The 19975-nt window shown below is 38.3% G+C and overlaps 1 protein-coding gene and 1 non-coding gene across 2 annotated transcripts; one reads left to right on the forward strand and one right to left on the reverse strand.

The window, feature by feature from the left end:
• Window positions 1–2977: 2977 nt before the first annotated feature.
• LOC110442416 (metallophosphoesterase MPPED2-like) lies at window positions 2978–15286 on the reverse strand. The gene is made up of 6 exons (XM_021486011.1): window positions 15235–15286; window positions 14186–14529; window positions 11982–12213; window positions 11087–11202; window positions 5886–5996; window positions 2978–3452 (listed from the first exon to the last, which is right to left on the reverse strand). The coding sequence occupies exons 2-6, from the start codon at window positions 14499–14501 to the stop codon at window positions 3199–3201; spliced, it is 1029 nt and encodes a 342-aa protein (XP_021341686.1). The 5' UTR covers window positions 14502–14529; window positions 15235–15286; the 3' UTR covers window positions 2978–3198.
• A 3747-nt stretch (window positions 15287–19033) lies between these two features.
• On the forward strand, window positions 19034–19105 carry Trnaw-cca. The gene has a single exon. It is a non-coding gene; the product is annotated as a tRNA-Trp (tRNA).
• The last annotated feature ends 870 nt before the right edge of the window (window positions 19106–19975 follow it).

Consider the following 19975-nt stretch of genomic DNA (forward strand, 5'->3'; position numbering starts at 1 on the left):
GCCCTTATTATGGAGGGCGAAAAAGGTGAATATTAAACTGCAGCACAATATGTCCTGGTGTTCAGTATATGATCCTTCTACGTCAGTTTGTATGTCATGTCTGAATCAAAAATGATCTGTGACATACTTCTATATCAAAAGATATTATGTTTAACTTGTGTTGTATAATATTGATGAAAATTGAAAAAAAAACAGGCTGTGCATCTATTATCACATGTTAATTAATGCTATATCACAATATTTTTTTATCAAATCAATACCACTTCAAAATAAAAAAATGACACTACTTTGAAGTAAACACATTGTTGTCATATATATACCAATGAATATACAGAATTACAGTTTGATATCATACTTGTAAAACTGGAGATTTGCATATCTATTAAAGATTTCAGTGAGGTGGCTTCCAGATGAAGACTGTACACCATCCATTTTCATTTGTAAAGAAAAGTAAGTAAAATCTCATTATCTAAAACAAATAAATCCAACGCTTTAAAGTCAAGAACTTTGCTAACCGATAAGATTACCCTCATGACTCACTATTCATAGAAATTCAATATTTGTACAAAACATATAATTTTTGTATCAAGTACCGGTATAGTTCAATGTGAAGAAATAGAGGCATTATACAACTTTTTTTTTCAATTTGATTAAACTACCAGTACATATTTTTATTATACACTACATGTGAAATTAACACCTGTATTTTAATCAGATTGCAAATTTTTTTCAGTAAATCATAACAATTAAATTGACACAGACAATTTGATAATACAAATGGATTGATATGTTCATCATCAAATGACAATTTTTAATGCCCATCTTAATACATGTAACAAATATTCAACAAACTTTTAAAAAAACACCACTACTTGTATTATACAGAATTGTACATAATGAAATGTATATGTAATAGGGCCACACTTTATATACTTGAACATAAAAAATGTATTAAAAAAGCAGCCTGGGAATCGTATCATTTAATCCAATGTCAATGTATGGTAATATATTGAAACATGTTGATGATGTTAAACATAAACTTCCAACATTTTGTCAGCTGAAATCCTGGAATTTGAATTAATCCAAATAATAAGAACACATAGCTTACCCCATAATTTTTCTCTAATTGACGCAACAGCCTTCAGGATTGTGTGTGTGTGTGAGGGTGTGGGGGGGATAAATTCAATTGGTAGATTAATAAAATATGTTCTTAAAGATGGCTGCCGTGGTGGCCATTCCTGGTTTCTGACAAAACTTGAAAATTTAAAAAAAAAAAAAAAAAATCTGCATCATCTCAAGATCAATCATGGCAAGTTATATATAAATTCTGCTATTGGAATTGGAGGAGAAATTCTGTCAAAAGCTTACAGATATTGTGCAGTGAATGAAGTAAATATTTTTATATAATTATTTTATTTTATCTCTTAAGTCGGACCTGACAGTACATACACACAATATACCCATCTCTTAAGTCGGACCTGACAGTACATACACACAATATACCCGTCTCTTAAGTCGGACGTGACAGTACATACACACAATATACCCGTCTCTTAAGCCGGCCCTGACAGTACATACACACAATATGCCTGTCTCTTAAGTCGGACCTGACGGTACATACACACAATATCCTCGTCTCTTAAGTCGGACCTGAGAGTACATACACACAATATACACGTCTCTTAAGTCGGACCTGAGAGTACATACACACAATATTCTCGTCTCTTAAGTCGGACCTGACGGTACATACACACAATATCCTCGTCTCTTAAGTCGGACCTGAAAGTACATACACATAATATACCTGTCTCTTAATTCGGACCTGACAGAACATACACACAATATACTCGTCTCTGAAGTCGGACCTGACAGTACATACACACAATATACTCGTCTCTTAAGGGCACTACTGTTGAGTTATGTACCCCATTTTGATCATATTTTATTTTAATTGGATCAAAAGATATTTCAGTCAAATTTTCCCCAAATATCATGAACTAGAAAACATAACCTGTATAGAATGCATACAAATTACGATTCCGTAAAATTGATAAACTGTCTTCAAATTTCTCGTTTGCCTATGAAGCCTGAATTGTGATTGCAAATGACGTCAATGACCAAGATACATGATGAAATTGACTATTAATACCTGTCCAGAGTCCCTGCTGAGCAAAATTGCAGACCTTCAGGTTAATAATAACTCAAATGTGTTTAATATAATGATATTTTAACGTTTAAAATATACAAACTTTCTCCTATGTAAGCCTACATTTGTCTAAGTATAGAACCTACCATAACTGTACAGATTGTTTTTATCACTTGGTTTTATATACAACCAGGCAATGAAACTGAAAGAAACTAGACCTGTCATCCGGGGACAACTAATACCCCCCCCCCCCCCCCCCCCCCCCCCCCCCCCCCCNGAGAGCGAAGCTGTGATGTAAGGGTTAAGATTTAGTATGAAGAGAGAGGGAAAATGTATGAAATGCACTTGACACACATTTGGTGTACAGTTTTATGCTACAGTATTGAGTTAGACTTTCTACACAAAGAAACATTGCATTGCAACTTTATTGCATCAATTTCATTAAAAACCATCCTGTAGTTTAGGAGGAGTATCTGGTACATATGTACTATATTGGTCAAAGTTCAAAACGCGGAAGGTTGAAACCTGACTAGACAACCCGTAATATATGTTAAACATTATTGCTTCTAGTTTTACCATACCAAATTCGGAAGGAATTGAAAAAATAAAAAAAGTTCATGCATTTTCTATTCCATCTTTGCGTATTGCAGAGTTATCTTCTCTTGTGAGCACGGATTGATTGTTACGTCATTGGTTTGTGTGAGAAAATTACGTCGTTTTCTCAAAGATTGATGACGTTACTCTCACAAACAAATGACGTAACAATCAATACCTGCTCACAAGAGCAGATAACTCTGCAATACGCAAAGACGGAATACAATGTCATGGTCATGTCGTGAAAAGGGGAGATAACCCAATGAAAAGTACTTTACGCCCATCTCCAAGCTGCATGAATTGTTATCAACAAATTTCATTGAAATCCATCAAGTAGTTTAGAAGGAGTACACAGTACTACATTGCGTCCACAGACGGACGGACGGACGGACGGACAACCTGATTCCAGTATACTCCCCCTAACTTCATTGCGGGGGCTATAAAAAATGAATCTTTCTTTACACATTACACTTGTTGTTCCCAGGGTACAATGCACTATTTACTCTAGATTTGGCGGAGGACATTTTCTTCTTTCTGCCAGCGGTCAGATCTTGTGGCACTTTTGTGTGAATGATGATAGGGTCCTCCTCCTTGCTATGCCCACTGGGTAGAGGGAAGTCAAGGACAACTGCAGGATTGGAGGGTCGGTATCTCGTTGTACAAGTGGAGGCATTGATAAATGTTGTACATCCATCTGTTGACACTCCATATCCTGTAAAAACACAAAATAAGTGAAGCAGACGTTACTTGGGTGACAACCTTAACAGCAGGTGCTTGTAACAATTAGAGTATTGGGTCACCACACAGAATAAAGGTATTGGTTCTTCTCTTTATCAAAACATTAAATCAATTCCCGATCACTATAATTGTAAAGGAAGTCAAATACTATTTACAGACGGATTCTTGCTGATTTTCTATATTGCTAATTATTATTATCAAGCATTTCTTGCTGTTTTTAAATCATAGATGGCTAAGTAAGATATGAAAACCGTGATATAAGGGCAATCTTACTGAGATCTGATTTGTCTCCAAATCTCATCTCATCTCATTGGCTTGTTTTATCTGTACCAGGGCCACAAGATTTCTATGCATGGATACTGCACCAACTAAAGATATGCAGAATCGCATGTACCTGTTAAAATTGTTATTTTAGGTTTAAAACATCTAATTTTCTCAGATATTTGATATTCTTGAACACATAAATTGTGTATACTTAATTAAAATACATTGAATTATGTAAACATGCGTGTACTTGTAGGCCATGATTGAGGAGTCCTGAGTTCTCTTTGTCAATAATCAATATGTTGTCCTCGTGTAAGACTTGGCTTTCAGTCGTCCTGAACACTGACATGTCCAATTAATACACAAATAAACAATGGTATGCTACTCTCTACTCAATCATATTGACTACATAGTGACACGTAACCTTAATCTATGTTAGTTTTTTGACAGGTGTGATGCGTTCAACTAAAATGTGATGGGCCTAGGTTACATATAAAACCATTAATTTAAACTCCTTAATTTGGTTATCGATAACAAAATATTGCTGAATAGAGGGAATACATCTTTTAGCAGGTAGAAGGAAGACATTATCACATTTCATTAACAAGACATTACTTCAAGAGGATCTGACTGTGTGCTTGTACGAAGAGGTTAAAGTTTAAGTATCAGGACCCACTTCACTTTACTCAACATGTCCAAAAACATGGTACTTATTCAACCTTCCTTCATGTATATGTCCAATCTTGTTATTTATTCAACCTACCTTTGTGTATATGTCCAATCTTGTTACTTATTCAACCTACCTTCGTGTATATGTCCAATCTTGTTACTTATTCAACCTACCTTTGTGTATATGTCCAATCTTGATATTAATTCAACCTACCTTCATGTATATGTCCAATCTTGTTACTTATTCAACCTACCTTCGTGTATATGTCAAATCTTGTTATTAATTCAACCTACCTTCATGTATATGTCCAATCTTGTTACTTATTCAACCTACCTTCATGTATATGTCAAATCTTGTTATTTATTCAACCTACCTTCATGTATATGTCCAATCTTGTAACTTATTCAACCTACCTTCGTGTATATGTCCAATCTTGACATTTATTCAACCTACCTTCATGTCTATGTCCAATCTTGATATTAATTCAACCTACCTTCATGTATATGTCCAATCTTGTTACTTATTCAACCTACCTTCGTGTATATGTCCAATCTTGATATTTATTCAACCTACCTTCATGTATATGTCCAATCTTGTTCCTTGTCAACCTACCTTCATGTATATGTCCAACCTTGTTACTTATTCAACCTACCTTCGTGTATATGTCCAATCTTGTTACCTATTCAACCTACCTTCGTGTATATGTCCAACCTTGTTACTTATTCAACCTACCTTCGTGTATATGTCCAATCTTGTTACTTATTCAAATTACCTTTGTGTATATGTGTAGCAGGACAGGGAATAGTGATAAAGATAGTGCCTTCGCTGGGGCTCAAACCTGTGACCCTTGGTTCTCTAGCCTGATGCTTTAGCGCTGAGCTAAAGGGAAATTCCCTACAGCTGCCGCTTGTAAGGCAGCCTAATCAATGCACATCTTTTACATATGTCCAAACACATGGTATGTATTCAACCTACCTTCGTGTATGTCTAAATACATGGTACGTATTCAACCTACCCTAGTGTATATGTCTAAACACATGGTACGTATTCAACCTACCTTTGTGTATGTGTCCAAACATGTGGTACGTATTCAACCTACCTTTGTGTATATGTCTAAACACAGGGTACGTATTCAACCTACCCTCGTGTATATGTCCAAACATGTGGTACGTATTCAACCTACTATCATGTATATGTCCAAACACATGGTACGTATTCAACTTACCCTCGTGTATATGTCCAAACATGTGGTACGTATTCAACCTACCATCGTGTATATGTCTAAACACATGGTACGTATTCAACCTACTCTCTTGTATATGTCCAAACATGTGGTACGTATTCAACCTACCATCATGTATATGTCTAAACACTTGGTACGTATTCAACCTACCCGTGTATATGTCTAAACACTTGGTACGTATTCAACCTACCCGTGTATATGTCTAAACACTTGGTACGTATTCAACCTACCCTCGTGTATATGTCCAAACACATGGTACTTGGGCTTCACTACCTTCTGTACAACATTCAGAAGCTCTACACACCCAACATGATTACCTCCCTTTACGACATCTCCGTAACCTGAAACACAGAAGATTTATAATGAAAATAAGAAACAAAACCATAAACATGTATTTAAAATTGTAAAAGATGTTCAAACATTCATAGCATTGTTCACACTGAATCAAATTAGTAGTTTTAGTAGTGAAATATTGGTAGGATAATTGCAACCATAAATAAAATCGGTCAAAGTACCTATCCTAAAGTGTATTAATATAAACAGGTATAAATTAGAGTACAATTTTTTTCATTTGCCTATTTTCAGTCTTAAAAAGATAGATAGCAACAAGCTCCAGTATTATCCACACTTAACTTACCTCTAAACCTGAGCTTTTGATTAAAACTGGTTGAGACACAAAGATTTTGATTTGTCTTGGGGTCAGATAGTGTATATTTTACATTGGCCTCAGTAGGTTTTCCACAAGAAATCTGTGTGAGATGATTTGGTTGGATGTGTGTTTTAAGTGCCTAAGTATTACGATAGAATAGTAAAAAAAGGTTTGACTATGAGCAGGAAATGAGGGCCCAATAATGAGTGCATATTGGAGGATTTACTATAAAATGACAATGATGCCAAACGTTGAGAAGTCAGTTAATGCCTAACTATTGGACGGCCTGACGATGAGAAGTCAGTTAATGCCTAACTATTGGACGGCCTGACTATGAGAAGTCAGTTAATGCCTAACTATTGGATGGCCTGACTATGAGAAGTCAATTATTGCCTAACTATTGAATGGCCTGACTATGAGAAGGCAATTATTGCCTAACAATTGGATGGCCTGACTATGAAAAGTCAATTATTGCCAAACTATTGGATGGCCTGACTATGAAAAGTCTAATGGTTTGACTATGAGATGGCGCTTATGGCCTAACTTTGAGGGGCCAATGATGGCCTATTTAAGTGGGAGGACATGGGGGACCTAACTTCAAGAGGAAAATAAGACTTACCCACAGGAGGGCCATGTGTCATCAGTATGTCTGTGTTAGACTTACCCATAGGAGGGCATGTGTCATCAGTATGTCTGTGTAAGACTTACCCACGGGAGGCCATGTGTCATCAGTATGTCTGTGTAAGACTTACCCACAGGAGGGTCATGTGTCATCATAATGTCTGTGTAAGACTTACCCACAGGAGGGCCATGTGTCATCACTATGTCTAAGTTAGACTTACCCACAGGAGGGTCATGTGTCATCAGTATGCCTGTGTAAGACTTACCCACAGGAGGGGCATGTGTCATCAGTATGTCTGTGGAAGACTTACCCACAGGAGGGCCATGTGTCATCAGTATGTCTAAGTTAGACTTACCCACAGGAGGGTCATGTGTCATCAGTATGCCTGTGTAAGACTTACCCACAGGAGGTCATGTGTCATCAGTATGTCTGTGTAAGACTTACCCACGGGAGGGCCATGTGTCATCAGTATGTCTGTGTTAGACTTACCCACAGGAGGTCCATGTGTCATCAGTATGCCTGTGTAAGACTTACCCACAGGAGGTCATGTGTCATCAGTATGTCTGTGTAAGACTTACCAACAGGAGGACCATGTGTCATCAGTATGTCTGTGTAAGACTTACCCACGGGAGGGCCATGTGTCATCAGTATGCCTGTGTAAGACTTACCCACAGGAGGGTCATGTGTCATCAGAATGTCTGTCTAAGACTTACCCACAGGAGGACATGTGTCATCAGTATGTCTGTGTAAAACTTACCCACAGGAGGACCATGTGTCATCAGTATGTCTGTGTAAGGCTTACCCACAGGAGGGCCATGTGTCATCAGTATGTCTAAGTTAGACTTACCCACAGGAGGGTCATGTGTCATCAGTATGTCTGTGTTAGCCTTACCCACAGGAGGGCCATGTGTCATCAGTATGTCGGTGAAAGACTTACCCACAGGAGGGCCATGTGTCATCAGAATGTCTGTCTAAGACTTACCCACAGGAGGGCCATGTGTAATCAGTATGTCTGTGTAAGACTTACCCACAGGAGGACCATGTGTCATCAGTATGTCTGTGTAAGCCTTACCCACAGGAGGATCATGTGTCATCAGTATGTCTGTACTAGACTTACCCACAGGAGGGCCATGTGTCATTAGTATGTCTGTGTAAGACTTACCCACAGGAGGGACATGTGTCATCAGTATGCCTGTGTAAGACTTACGCACAGGAGGTCATGTGTCATCAGTATGTCTGTGGAAGACTTACCCACAGGAGGGCCATGTGTCATCATTATGTCTGTGTAAGACTTACCCACAGGAGGGCCATTGTGTAAGACTTACCCACAGGAGGGCCATGTGTAATCAGTATGTCTGTGTAAGACTTACCCACAGGAGGGTCATGTGTCAGCAGTATGCCTGTGTAAGACTTACCCACAGGAGGATCATGTGTCATCAGTATGTCTAATACAGACATACTGATGACACAGGAGGATCATGTGTCATCAGTATGTCTGTACTAGACTTACCCACAGGAGGGCCATGTGTCATTAGTATGTCTGTGTAAGACTTACCCACAGGAGGGACATGTGTCATCAGTATGTCTGTGTAAGACTTATCCACAGGAGGATCATGTGTCATCAGTATGTCTGTATTAGACTTACCCACAGGAGGGCCATGTGTCATTAGTATGTCTGTGTAAGACTTACCCACAGGAGGGGCATGTGTCATCAGAATGTCTGTCTAAGACTTACCCACAGGAGGACATGAGTCATCAGTATGTCTGTGTAAAACTTACCCACAGGAGGACCATGTGTCATCAGTATGGCTGTGTAAGACTTACCCACAGGAGGGCCATGTGTCATTAGTATGTCTGTGTAAGACTTACCCACAGGAGGGTCATGTGTCATCGGTATGTCTGTGTAAGACTTACCCACAGGAGGGTCATGTGTCATCGGTATGTCTGTGTAAGACTTACCCACAGGAGGGTCATGTGTCATCAGTATGCCTGTGTAAGACTTACCCACAGGAGGTCATGTGTCATCAGTATGTCTGTGTAAGACTTACCAACAGGAGGACCATGTGTCATCAGTATGTCTGTGTAAGACTTACCCACAGGAGGATCATGTGTCATCAGTATGTCTGTATTAGACTTACCCACAGGAGGGCCATGTGTCATTAGTATGTCTGTGTAAGACTTACCCACAGGAGGGCCATGTGTCATCAGTATGTCTGTGTTAGACTTACCCACAGGAGGGGCATGTGTCATCAATATGTCTGTCTAAGACTTACCCACAGGAGGGACATGTGTCATCAGTATGTCTGTGTAAGACTTACCAACAGGAGGGCCATGTGTCATCAGTATGTCTGTGTTAGACTTACCCACAGGAGGGCATGTGTCTTCAGTATGTCTGTGTAAGACTTACCCACAGGAGGGCAGTGTGTCATCAGTATGTCTGTGTAAGACTTACCCACAGGAGGGTCATGTGTCATCGGTATGTCTGTGTAAGACTTACCCACAGGAGGGTCATGTGTCATCAGTATGTCTGTGGTAGATTTACCCACAGGAGGGCCATGTGTCATTAGTATGTCTGTGTAAGACTTACCCACAGGAGGGGCATGTGTCATCAGTATGTCTGTGTAAGACTTACCCTCAGAAGGGCCATGTGTCATCAGTATGTCTGTGTAAAACTTACCCACAGGAGGGTCATGTGTCATCAGTATGTCTGTGTAAGACTTACCAACAGGAGGGCCATGTGTCATCAGTATGTCTGTGTAAGACTTACCCACAGAAGGGCCATGTGTCATCAGTATGTCTGTGTAAAACTTACCCACAGGAGGGTCATGTGTCATCAGTATGCCAGTGTAAGACTTACCCACAGGAGGTCATGTGTCATCAGTATGTCTGTGTAAGACTTACCTACAGAAGGGCCATGTGTCATCAGTATGTCTGTGTAAGACTTACCCACAGGAGGGCCATGTGTCATCAGTAGGTCTGTGTAAGACTTACCCACTTGAGGGCCATGTGTCATAAGTTATCGGTATAATACTTACCCACAGGAGGGCCATGTGACATCAGAATGTCTGTCTAAGACTTACCCACAGGAGGGCCATGTGTCATTAGAATGTCTGTGTAAGACTTACCCACGGGAGGGTCATGTGTCATCAGTATGTCTGGGTTAGACTTACCCACAGGAGGGACATGTGTCATCAGTATGTCTGTCTAAGACTTACCCACAGGAGGGCCGTGTGTCATCAGTATGTCTGTGTAACACTTACCCACAGGAGGGCCATGTGACATCAGAATGTCTGTGTAAGACTTACCCAAAGGAGGGCCATGTGTCATCAGTACCCACAGGAGGGCCATGTGTCATCAGTATGTCTGTGTAAGACTTAACCATAGGAGGGTCATGTGTCATCAGTATGTCTGTGTAAGACTTACCCACAGGAGGGCCATGGGTCATCAGTATGTCTGTGTAAGACTTAACCATAGGAGGGACATGTGTAATCAGTATGTCTGTGTAAGACTTACCCACAGGAGGGACATGTGTCATCAGTATGTCTGGGTTAGACTTACCCACAGGAGGGCCATGTGTCATCAGTATGTCTGTGTAAGACTTACCCACTGGAGGGCCATGTGTCATAAGTATGTCGGTATAATACTTACCCACAGGAGGGCCATGTGTCATCAGAATGTCTGTCTAAGACTTACCCACAGGAGGGCCATGTGTCATCAGAATGTCTGTGTAAGACTTACCCACAGGAGGGTCATGTGTCATCAGTATGCCAGTGTAAGACTTACCCACAGGAGGTCATGTGTCATCAGTATGTCTGTGTAAGACTTACCCACAGGAGGGTCATGTTTCATCAGTATGCCTGTGTAAGACTTACCCACTGGAGGGCCATGTGTCATAAGTATGTCTGTGTGAGACTTAGCCACAGGAGGGTCATGTGTCAGCAGTATGCCTGTGTAAGTCTTACCCACAGGAGGTCATGTGACATCAGTAGGTCTGTGTAAGACTTACCCGCAGGAGGGTCATGTGTCATACAGGAGGGCCATGTGTCATAAGTATGTCTGTGTGAGACTTAGCCACAGGAGGGTCATGTGTCAGCAGTATGCCTGTGTAAGTCTTACCCACAGGAGGTCATGTGTCATCAGTATGTCTATGTTAGACTTACCCACAGGAGGGCCATGTGTCATCAGTATGTCTGTGTTTGTTGGTATATGCTTCCATTTCTCTAGGAGAGCCTCTCCTCGGGGTAGGCAAAATCCCCATCCCCCAAATGCTGGCTGCCTGTTGGAAGGAACATTCAATCAAGTTTGTACAGGATCTTTTACTGGTGTGTCAAGTTATTCATTTTGACATGCAATGTTTGTTTTAGCAAGATAACCCTCAAACTTTGTTCAGATTAACATTCAATAGTAGATGATGACCATAAACCTTGATTTTACTCTGACCTTGACCTTTAAAAGTTCCAAACCTTCATCTTAAAAACTGTAAATAATTTTAGACAAGAAGAACTACTCTAGTAACTGATGGAGTACCAATTCACTTATCAGTGATTTCTAAGACTGATTCAACATTACAGAACATTATACAGTTTTCATCTTTTTCAGTAGACCAGCTACTATAAATGAATTTGATTTTTACACACCCCCCCCCCCCCCCCTAAAATTTACGGACAATTAATTTACAATGTTGGGTGTGTATATATCCCATGACCTTTATACTTTCTCTTCATTTTTCATATCATATTCCTCAGTTGACAGATAACTCTTACAAAAGTATGAGTTGCCTCCCTTTGGTAGAGGTATGATAATTCTACATAGTGTTGAAGTTGTAGAAATATTTTTCCTCATTATCTGCCTTTAATGTTTATTTTTTTTGTTTTTTTTAAATTATGGTCAGCTGAAGATTTCACACATATTAATATGAATGAACGGCATTTTTTTCAATTTGATGCCGGTATAAACGCAAATCAGTTACATACATATTCCATGACGCCAAGTGCCTTTAAATCCCTATTTGAAAGATAATGAAATGAGAAGAAGCTGGATGTATCCCGAACTTACCATGGGGATCCATAGATATTGATCCCATACAGGCTGACCATAGAATCTTCTAGGTATATACAATTTGTCAGTAAGTCTTTCACACTTTTAACTTCCAAATCTGACATCTCATTCACATATTTGTTCATGGAACCAAACATAGGGTCTAAGTGATCTTTGCTCATGATGTTGTCATCAAATGATATCTCGTGGTTTCCAGCTATCACAATTTTGTGCTTGTGAGGCAATTGACCTGTCAGGAAAACAAAAATATATTTTAAAAGTTGAACAATACTTCCATTATAGATTTTAAGCTAGGCAACAGAAAGTATTTTAATTTTGTTTTTCTCTATTAGGTATTAGAGCTTTCCATTCTTTGCCTTAAACAAAATTTATGCATACATATATATATGGTCTCAAAACTCAGGTGAATTTTATAAAATTACATATGACTGGTTCTAAGGTTTATAAAGTGAGATAGCAATAAATAAAGAACTTGACCACTGATAACAATCTATGGATTATTAGAATGTAATAAAGAAATTAATGGGAGATAACTCTAACACAGGTAAAATTAGCAAAATATTGTTTATCCTCATACAACTCTAAAACAAGAGGCCCAGGGGCCTTAATAGCTCACCTGGTATTTTATTTTTCAATTTAAAACCTGCTGAGTACCATTCAGGTTTATCAAAGGAGTACAAGTAACAAAGTTGCATCTTCCATTTATAAATATTCAATTCCCTTTGCCCAAAGATTCTCTAAAACAAGTTTGGTTAGGTTAAAATCCCTTCAACGGTACAGAAGGAGAAGGATCTTTAATGTTTTCCTCTATTTCCCCTAATGGGCCCCACTAATCTGCCCCAAAGAAGGGGAATCCACACACCTCAGTTTAAACAAAATTGATTCTTTTCTCCCTAAGCATGCTTCAGACTGCATTTGGTTTAAATCCCTTCACTTGTATAGTAGGAGAAAAAAAATCCTCTATTTCCCCTATTGGGCCCCGCTCCTATGCCGCCAGAAGGCCCACACCCTCCGTTTATACAAACTTGAGTCTCCTTTGTCCAAAGATGCTCTAGGACAAATTTGGTCAAAATCCTTCAATTGGTTGAGGAGAAGATTTTTAAAGATTTACCTATTTTCCCCTATTTGGCCCCGTCCCTCTGCCCCCAGGGGGACCATACCCTCCGTTCATACAAAACTGAGAACCCTTTGGCCAATGATGCTCCAGACCAAATTTGGTCAAAATCCCTTCATCGGTACAAAAGGAGAAGGATATTTGATGTTTTCCTCTATTTCCCCTAATGGGCCCCACCCATCTGCCCTTAGAAGGAGGCCCACACACCTCAGTTTATACAAAATTGATTCTTTTGTCCCTAATCATGCTTCAGACTGCATTTGGTTAAAATCCCTTCACTTGTATAGCAGGAGAAAAAAAATCCTCTATTTCCCCTATTGGGCCCCGCCCCTCCGCCCCCAGAGGGGCCACACCCTCCGTTTATACAAACTTGAGTCTTCTTTGTCCAAAGATGCTCTAGGACAAATTTGGTCAAAATCCTTCAATTGGTTGAGAAGAAGAACATTTTTAAAGATTTACCTTTTTTCCCCTTATTTAGCCCCGCCCCTCTGCCCCGAGGGGGGGCTATACCGTCCGTTTATACAAAACTGAGAACCCTTTGGCCAATGATGCTCCTGACCAAGCTTCAGACTGCATTTGGTTTAAATCCCTTCACTTGTATAGTAGGAGAGAAAAAATCCTCTACTTCCCCTATTTGGCCCCGCCCCTCTGCCCCCAAAGAGGCCACACCCTCCGTTTATACAAACTTGAGTCTCCTTTGTCCAAAGATGCTCTAGGACAAATTTGGTCAAAATCCTTCTATTGGTTGAGAAGAAGAAGATTTTTAAAGATTTACCTATTTTCCCCCTATTTGGCCCCGCCCCTCTGCCCCCCGGGGGGTTATACCCTCCGTTTATACAAAACTGAGAACCCTTTGGCCAATGATGCTCCTGACCAAATTTGGTCAAAATCCTCTGAGCCATTCAGGACAAGTAGCATTTTAAAGGAAAAAGTTGACGGACGCCGGACGACTGACGCTGCACCATGGGATAAATCTTTCAAAAATCTTTCAAAATAATTTTAAACAATTATATATGCTATTTTAATCAGTATCCCAACTTCAATAAAACATAGCAAAATATGATTTGTTTAATTTTTATGTACAAACCTAAAAAAGTGTTAAACTTATGGACAGCATTAGGTTCTCCCTTCATGGTGAAGTCCCCTGCATGCAGTAAAATATCCCCATATGGTATCGTTTTGGGATCCTGGACTTCTATTTTAGAATGGGTGTCGGATATACAGACAACACGCACACAGTCAGCACTCACTGGAGTGTCCGAGTCAAGACGGTCTTTAGGTGGTATGTACTCGTATTTTGTCTTGACAAGTAAACGCTCCCAAGCTTTACAAGGAAACTTAGTATCGGCATCAACTGCAATAGGAAAGTCTGAGTCGGTGTCCAAGCTGTCATTCATAGCCATCTTGATAATTACAACAACAAAATTGGACCTGGGAAAAAAAGAAGAAAAAAAACAGAAATTCAATGTTTTTACTCATCTTATAATGTATTGGAAGTACCTGTTACAGCAGTTATTTTATTTTGTTTCACATTATTTTTCTGATTACACTTTATTTTAAGGACAATCCAGGGACAGTATATATATACGTCCCTGGACAATCTGATTAAAATACAGATGTTAATATCTATCATCTACAGCATTGATAACATGTACGTCTTTAGACATAGTCTAGTGTAAATGAAGATCTGTATTTTAATCACTCAGAGTGTTTTAAGAACTAATAAATGAAATCACTCTATCAATCCTAATGCTATGAATTCACGAGAAGAAAAAACGTAATCAAAACATGTGATTGTTGTTTTGACAGCAGGACTCTTGGCCGTTTTCGTTTAAACGGCCAAACCGGTCAGACCACAGTTGTTCGTTTATTAAATAAGGTCGGACCTAGTAATCTGATGCTGCTTTCAGTCGAGCCTTGACAAAATGCAAGGCTTTCATAAACATTTTCAGGTTCGCCAGGATTTATACCCGAAATTGCTACATTTATAAACGGTCAAACCGGCTGTTCCGCATAAACGAACAGGCCCCTAGCTAGTAAACAAAACACTGGTATCATGTAGGAAATTAAAAAGATCTTGTCTGATCCTTTTCCCGTGAAAAATTACTTTATAGATAACGACAAGTTATACTTTACCTCAAATCTTCGTCGCTCTGCCAAAATGTTTCGTCTGGTTAGATCTGTCATAATTTGTACATGTCTAAATTTAGTTTACAAACACCTAGCCGACACAGACTGGCATTGGAGCGCATACCTTTATAATGGTTTCACCGATTAAGCTTCTACAAGCGGTAGCGTTTACTACCACAACTGACACAACAAGTAAAGTTGATGGAACAACGAGACGATTGAAGTGTCATCTTGAATTATAACTTTCTATTCTATACACTTTACCAAAGAAATAGTTACCTCCCATTTATAAAAGTGTATGTATAAGCATTGATTATATTTATATCTAAATACTGTGGTTGATTTTTAAACATTACATTTTAACGGAGACGTATAAAGCCATTATAAGTGTTATATACGTCTCTGATTTTAACCACGTGCTGGTGGTAAAACAACAAATATTCTTTTAAAGCCTTTACTTAAATACCAGTAGATAAAATATCCATTTCCATCGTTTTGTCTAGTTTAATAGTAAAACGAGATGTGCGTTTTAGTAGCGGACCTATACGTGATAGAGTTTTCACAGATTAAATGAAGCATTTCTATTAAAATTCCATCATTTTACTCAAAAGCTTGATACAAATTATAAAATATATGTGATAGCTCTTTCTCTATTACAATTTATTTGATGATATTTTGGAAAATATCTTCGATGTTAAATTCCATTTTAATAATTCATTATTTTCGGGAAAATTGTATATATGTTTCTAAAATGTTGAATGTTTATCGTACAGGATGTTTCATAGAATCTGTTCTGAATATTGTTAACAAAATTATAATGTGTTAGTTGACGAAATTAACTTATAGTAAAATCACTAATTTTTGTTTTTTGTTTTTAATTTCAGTCATGGGTAATCTTCAATCCACAAATTCATAGTTCCGCAAAGTATCTAATTAGAATTTTGATGCATAGGAGAACCTGTCCGATCAAGTCTCACGAACATCACTAATTTATCATTGAACCACCTGATCATAGGAGAACCTGTCCGATCAGGTCTCACAAATATCACTAATTTATCATTGAACCACCTGATCAGATGTATAATGTGTATAACCACGCTTTGTTCCTGACTTTCATCTGTCGTTTGATGCAGTTGTACTGAATGTGGTTGCATATAATGTGACTCTTTGACAGTGCTTATGCATTTTATGTATGCATATGTTCCTTGCAATGTATACAAAAAAAAAAAAAAAAAAAAAAAAATATATATACATTTCCCCGTTATCTAGCTTGAGGACATTGTTGTTAAATGGAAAATTGGAAAACACATAATCTACACCAATCTACATACTAACTTCGGACACCCCCTTGTCCACCTGCTGACATCCCTGTGATGCCATACCTGTACACAGGTATATAGGTGTGTCTTAGGCCTTCTGCTGTCAGTACTGGACATAGATGTGTTTAGTGTTATTTACCTGTACATTAATGCCACACCTAATTAGGTAGGCTACGGTAGTGGATCGTGATGATTTTCATTAACTTGTGTATTTCATATGGAGAGAAAAAAGATTAAATCTCATAATTCGATTATATTTTCGAGATTGGTATAATTGAGCACCGCATTCATAAAGTATTGTTTTAAATTAACTGTGTAACTGTCGGTATTTTGGTGTTTATTTGAATTGTCCACCTAAAATTAATGACTATTAAGTAATACATGTATTTGAAATATGCCATATATTTTATTACCATTCAAAAACATAGCAGACACCAAAGATAAATGTAATTTTGAAAAAAAAAATCACTGATATATTTCCGTATTTTTGGACCGTAATTTAGTACCACAGTATATAACTTTACAATACAAATAATCCGGCACAGATACCGGTCACTAAATATGGTGCTGTTCAACGAAGACATGATGGAATAAGTTCTCGCTGTAGAGTTAAGAAAACGATTGAAAACTGACTTTCCAGCTAAAATTAAAGAATAATCATTTTGATCAACAATATAGAGAGTATTGCTGTTCAATTTCCCTCAAATTCGCACATTCGACAAAGAACGAGTGACTATTGGGCCGTTTTTAGACTCCGGTATTTCCGGATTTTCCTCCTTAATCTGTTCAAAGAAGTCCTATTGTATTACATGCACAAACACGAAGGCAAAAGTTTGACCGAAAGTGGGATTTTCGGAAACCTAAGGGAATAGGGAAAATCACAAATATAATTTGCTGTTTTTAAAATGAGCAAAAACAACCAAAATAATACCATTTTGGCTTTTGAAAACATGTGTAAATTAAACAGGAATATATAAAGAATGAAAAATGACAGAAATTCTATCAAAGGTTTATATAAAACGGAAGATTTAGTCAGGGGATTCTGTTAGTTAATTTTGAAATGAAAAGTGTTTTGTTTTCTCAATAATTTCCGTCCTACTTTCGTCCTTATTGAAATTTGAGTTGAAATTTACAACTGTACTCATTTGTGTACACTTACATAAAATGCATATTCATTACACGCTTTCCTTTTGTTTTATACTGAGTTTTGCTTCTGGACACATCTAAACTTGGCAATTTTAAATACCTCTCTATCTTAGATCAGAGACGTATAATACGTCTCTGCTTAGGTGAATAAATGGTGCCGGACACCCTTTGTATAATATGAAAAGGTGCAGGACACCCTTTGTATGATATGAAAAGGTGCAGGACACCCTTTGTATGATATGAAAAAGTGCAGCACACCCTTTGTTTGATATAAAAATGTGCAGGACACCCTTTGTATGATATGAAAAGGTGCAGGACACCCTTTGTATGATATGAAAAAGTGCAGCACACCCTTTGTTTGATATAAAAATGTGCAGGACACCCTTTGTATGATATGAAAAGGTGCAGGACACCCTTTGTATGATATGAAAAGGTGCAGGACACCCTTTGTATGATATGAAAAGGTGCAGGACACCCTTTGTATGATATGAAAAGGTGCAGGACACCCTTTGTATGATATGAAAAGGTGCAGCACACCCTTTGTATGATATGAAAAGGTGCAGCACACCCTTTGTATGATATAAAAAGGTGCAGCACACCCTTTGTATGATATAAAAAGGTGCAGGACATCCTTTGTATAATATGAAAAGGTGCAGGACACCCTTTGTATGATATGAAAAGGTGCAGGACACCCTTTGTATAATATGAAAAGGTGCAGGACACCCTTTGTATGATATGAAAAGGTGCAGCACACCCTTTGTATAATATGAAAAGGTGCAGGACACCCTTTGTATGATATGAAAAGGTGCAGGACACCCTTTGTATAATATGAAAAGGTGCAGGACACCCTTTGTATGATATGAAAAGGTGCAGCACACCCTTTGTATAATATGAAAAGGTGCAGGACACCCTTTGTATGATATGAAAAGGTGCAGGACACCCTTTGTATGATATGAAAAGGTGCAGGACACCCTTTGTATGATATGAAAAGGTGCAGCACACCCTTTGTATGATATGAAAAGGTGCAGCACACCCTTTGTATGATATGAAAAGGTGCAGCACACCCTTTGTATGATATGAAAAGGTGCAGCACACCCTTTGTATAATATGAAAAGGTGCAGCACACCCTTTGTATGATATGAAAAGGTGCAGCACACCCTTTGTATAATATAAAAAGGCAAAGCCTGTAAAGTGCGTAGCGATGCAGAATAAGATAAGCTTTATTTAAAGTCGGCAAGTCGAAGAATAACGACTTAACACAAACTCTAATGAGCTTTAAGAACGTAATTTATGCAGAATTAAGCTTACCCGTTTAACGAAAAAACAGTTGCGAGCATGTTGACTCCGTGGCGCAACGGTAGCGCGTCTGACTCCAGATCAGAAGGTTGCGTGTTCAAATCACGTCGGGGTCATTATCATTATTTTACTAAAATTAACCAATTTACAAAATCGGCTATACCAGTGAACAGTGACGGATCCAGAGGTTTTTAGGGGGTTTCAATGGAAATGCTTGTAAATCATGATGGTTTGGTAAGCATTACATTAATTGATAAATAATATACAAAATATTTATATTGGTCCTAAAGTTAACGCTAAGGTCATTACTTATACATTGTCTTGACTTAAGACCACATTGACATCATACTTAAAACGACATGATGGATCAAATTTGCATGAAGGTCTATCCAATGATCAATAAACTTCTATTGGAGTCTGTTTAGACCTTTAAGTATTCACCACTTCAGCAGGTAAATTATTCCAACAGCTTCATTTAATTGAACGTTTGCTGAAAAATGTAAGTTTGTGGTGCTGAAACGACATCGATTCTTGTAATCATTTATGATCTCGAAAACTTGTGCAATGTCACTTCTAAGTATTCAACATTAAGGGTGGGCAATCTTAATTGTGATGGGATTTCGACAAAAACTGGTGGGAGGGTGAACAATAATCTTATAATACTAGATCCAGACTTATCAACGGTCATATTAAAATAACGTTATATTCTGGACTAACAAGATATTAAGCAAAGAATTAATTGAAATATGGAATAAACGGGGAAACTGCAACATCTTTACGGAATGTTTTATATTGAGTCATGTGCTATCCTATTCGGGGTTAGATTATCCGGACACTGCAGGTTCCACCTGCAACGACAACAGAGTTATCTCTCTTGTCCAAAAGCAGGTAAAAATCCTGTGCGATATGCTGGTCTGGATTTTGGTGTTGTGTAATATCGAGATTATATGACATGCTGTTGATGAAGGACAATAATGTGCCTACAT

The sequence above is a fragment of the Mizuhopecten yessoensis genome, unplaced genomic scaffold (genome assembly GCF_002113885.1).
Source record: "Mizuhopecten yessoensis strain PY_sf001 unplaced genomic scaffold, ASM211388v2 scaffold716261, whole genome shotgun sequence".
Lineage (NCBI taxonomy): Eukaryota > Metazoa > Mollusca > Bivalvia > Pectinida > Pectinidae > Mizuhopecten > Mizuhopecten yessoensis.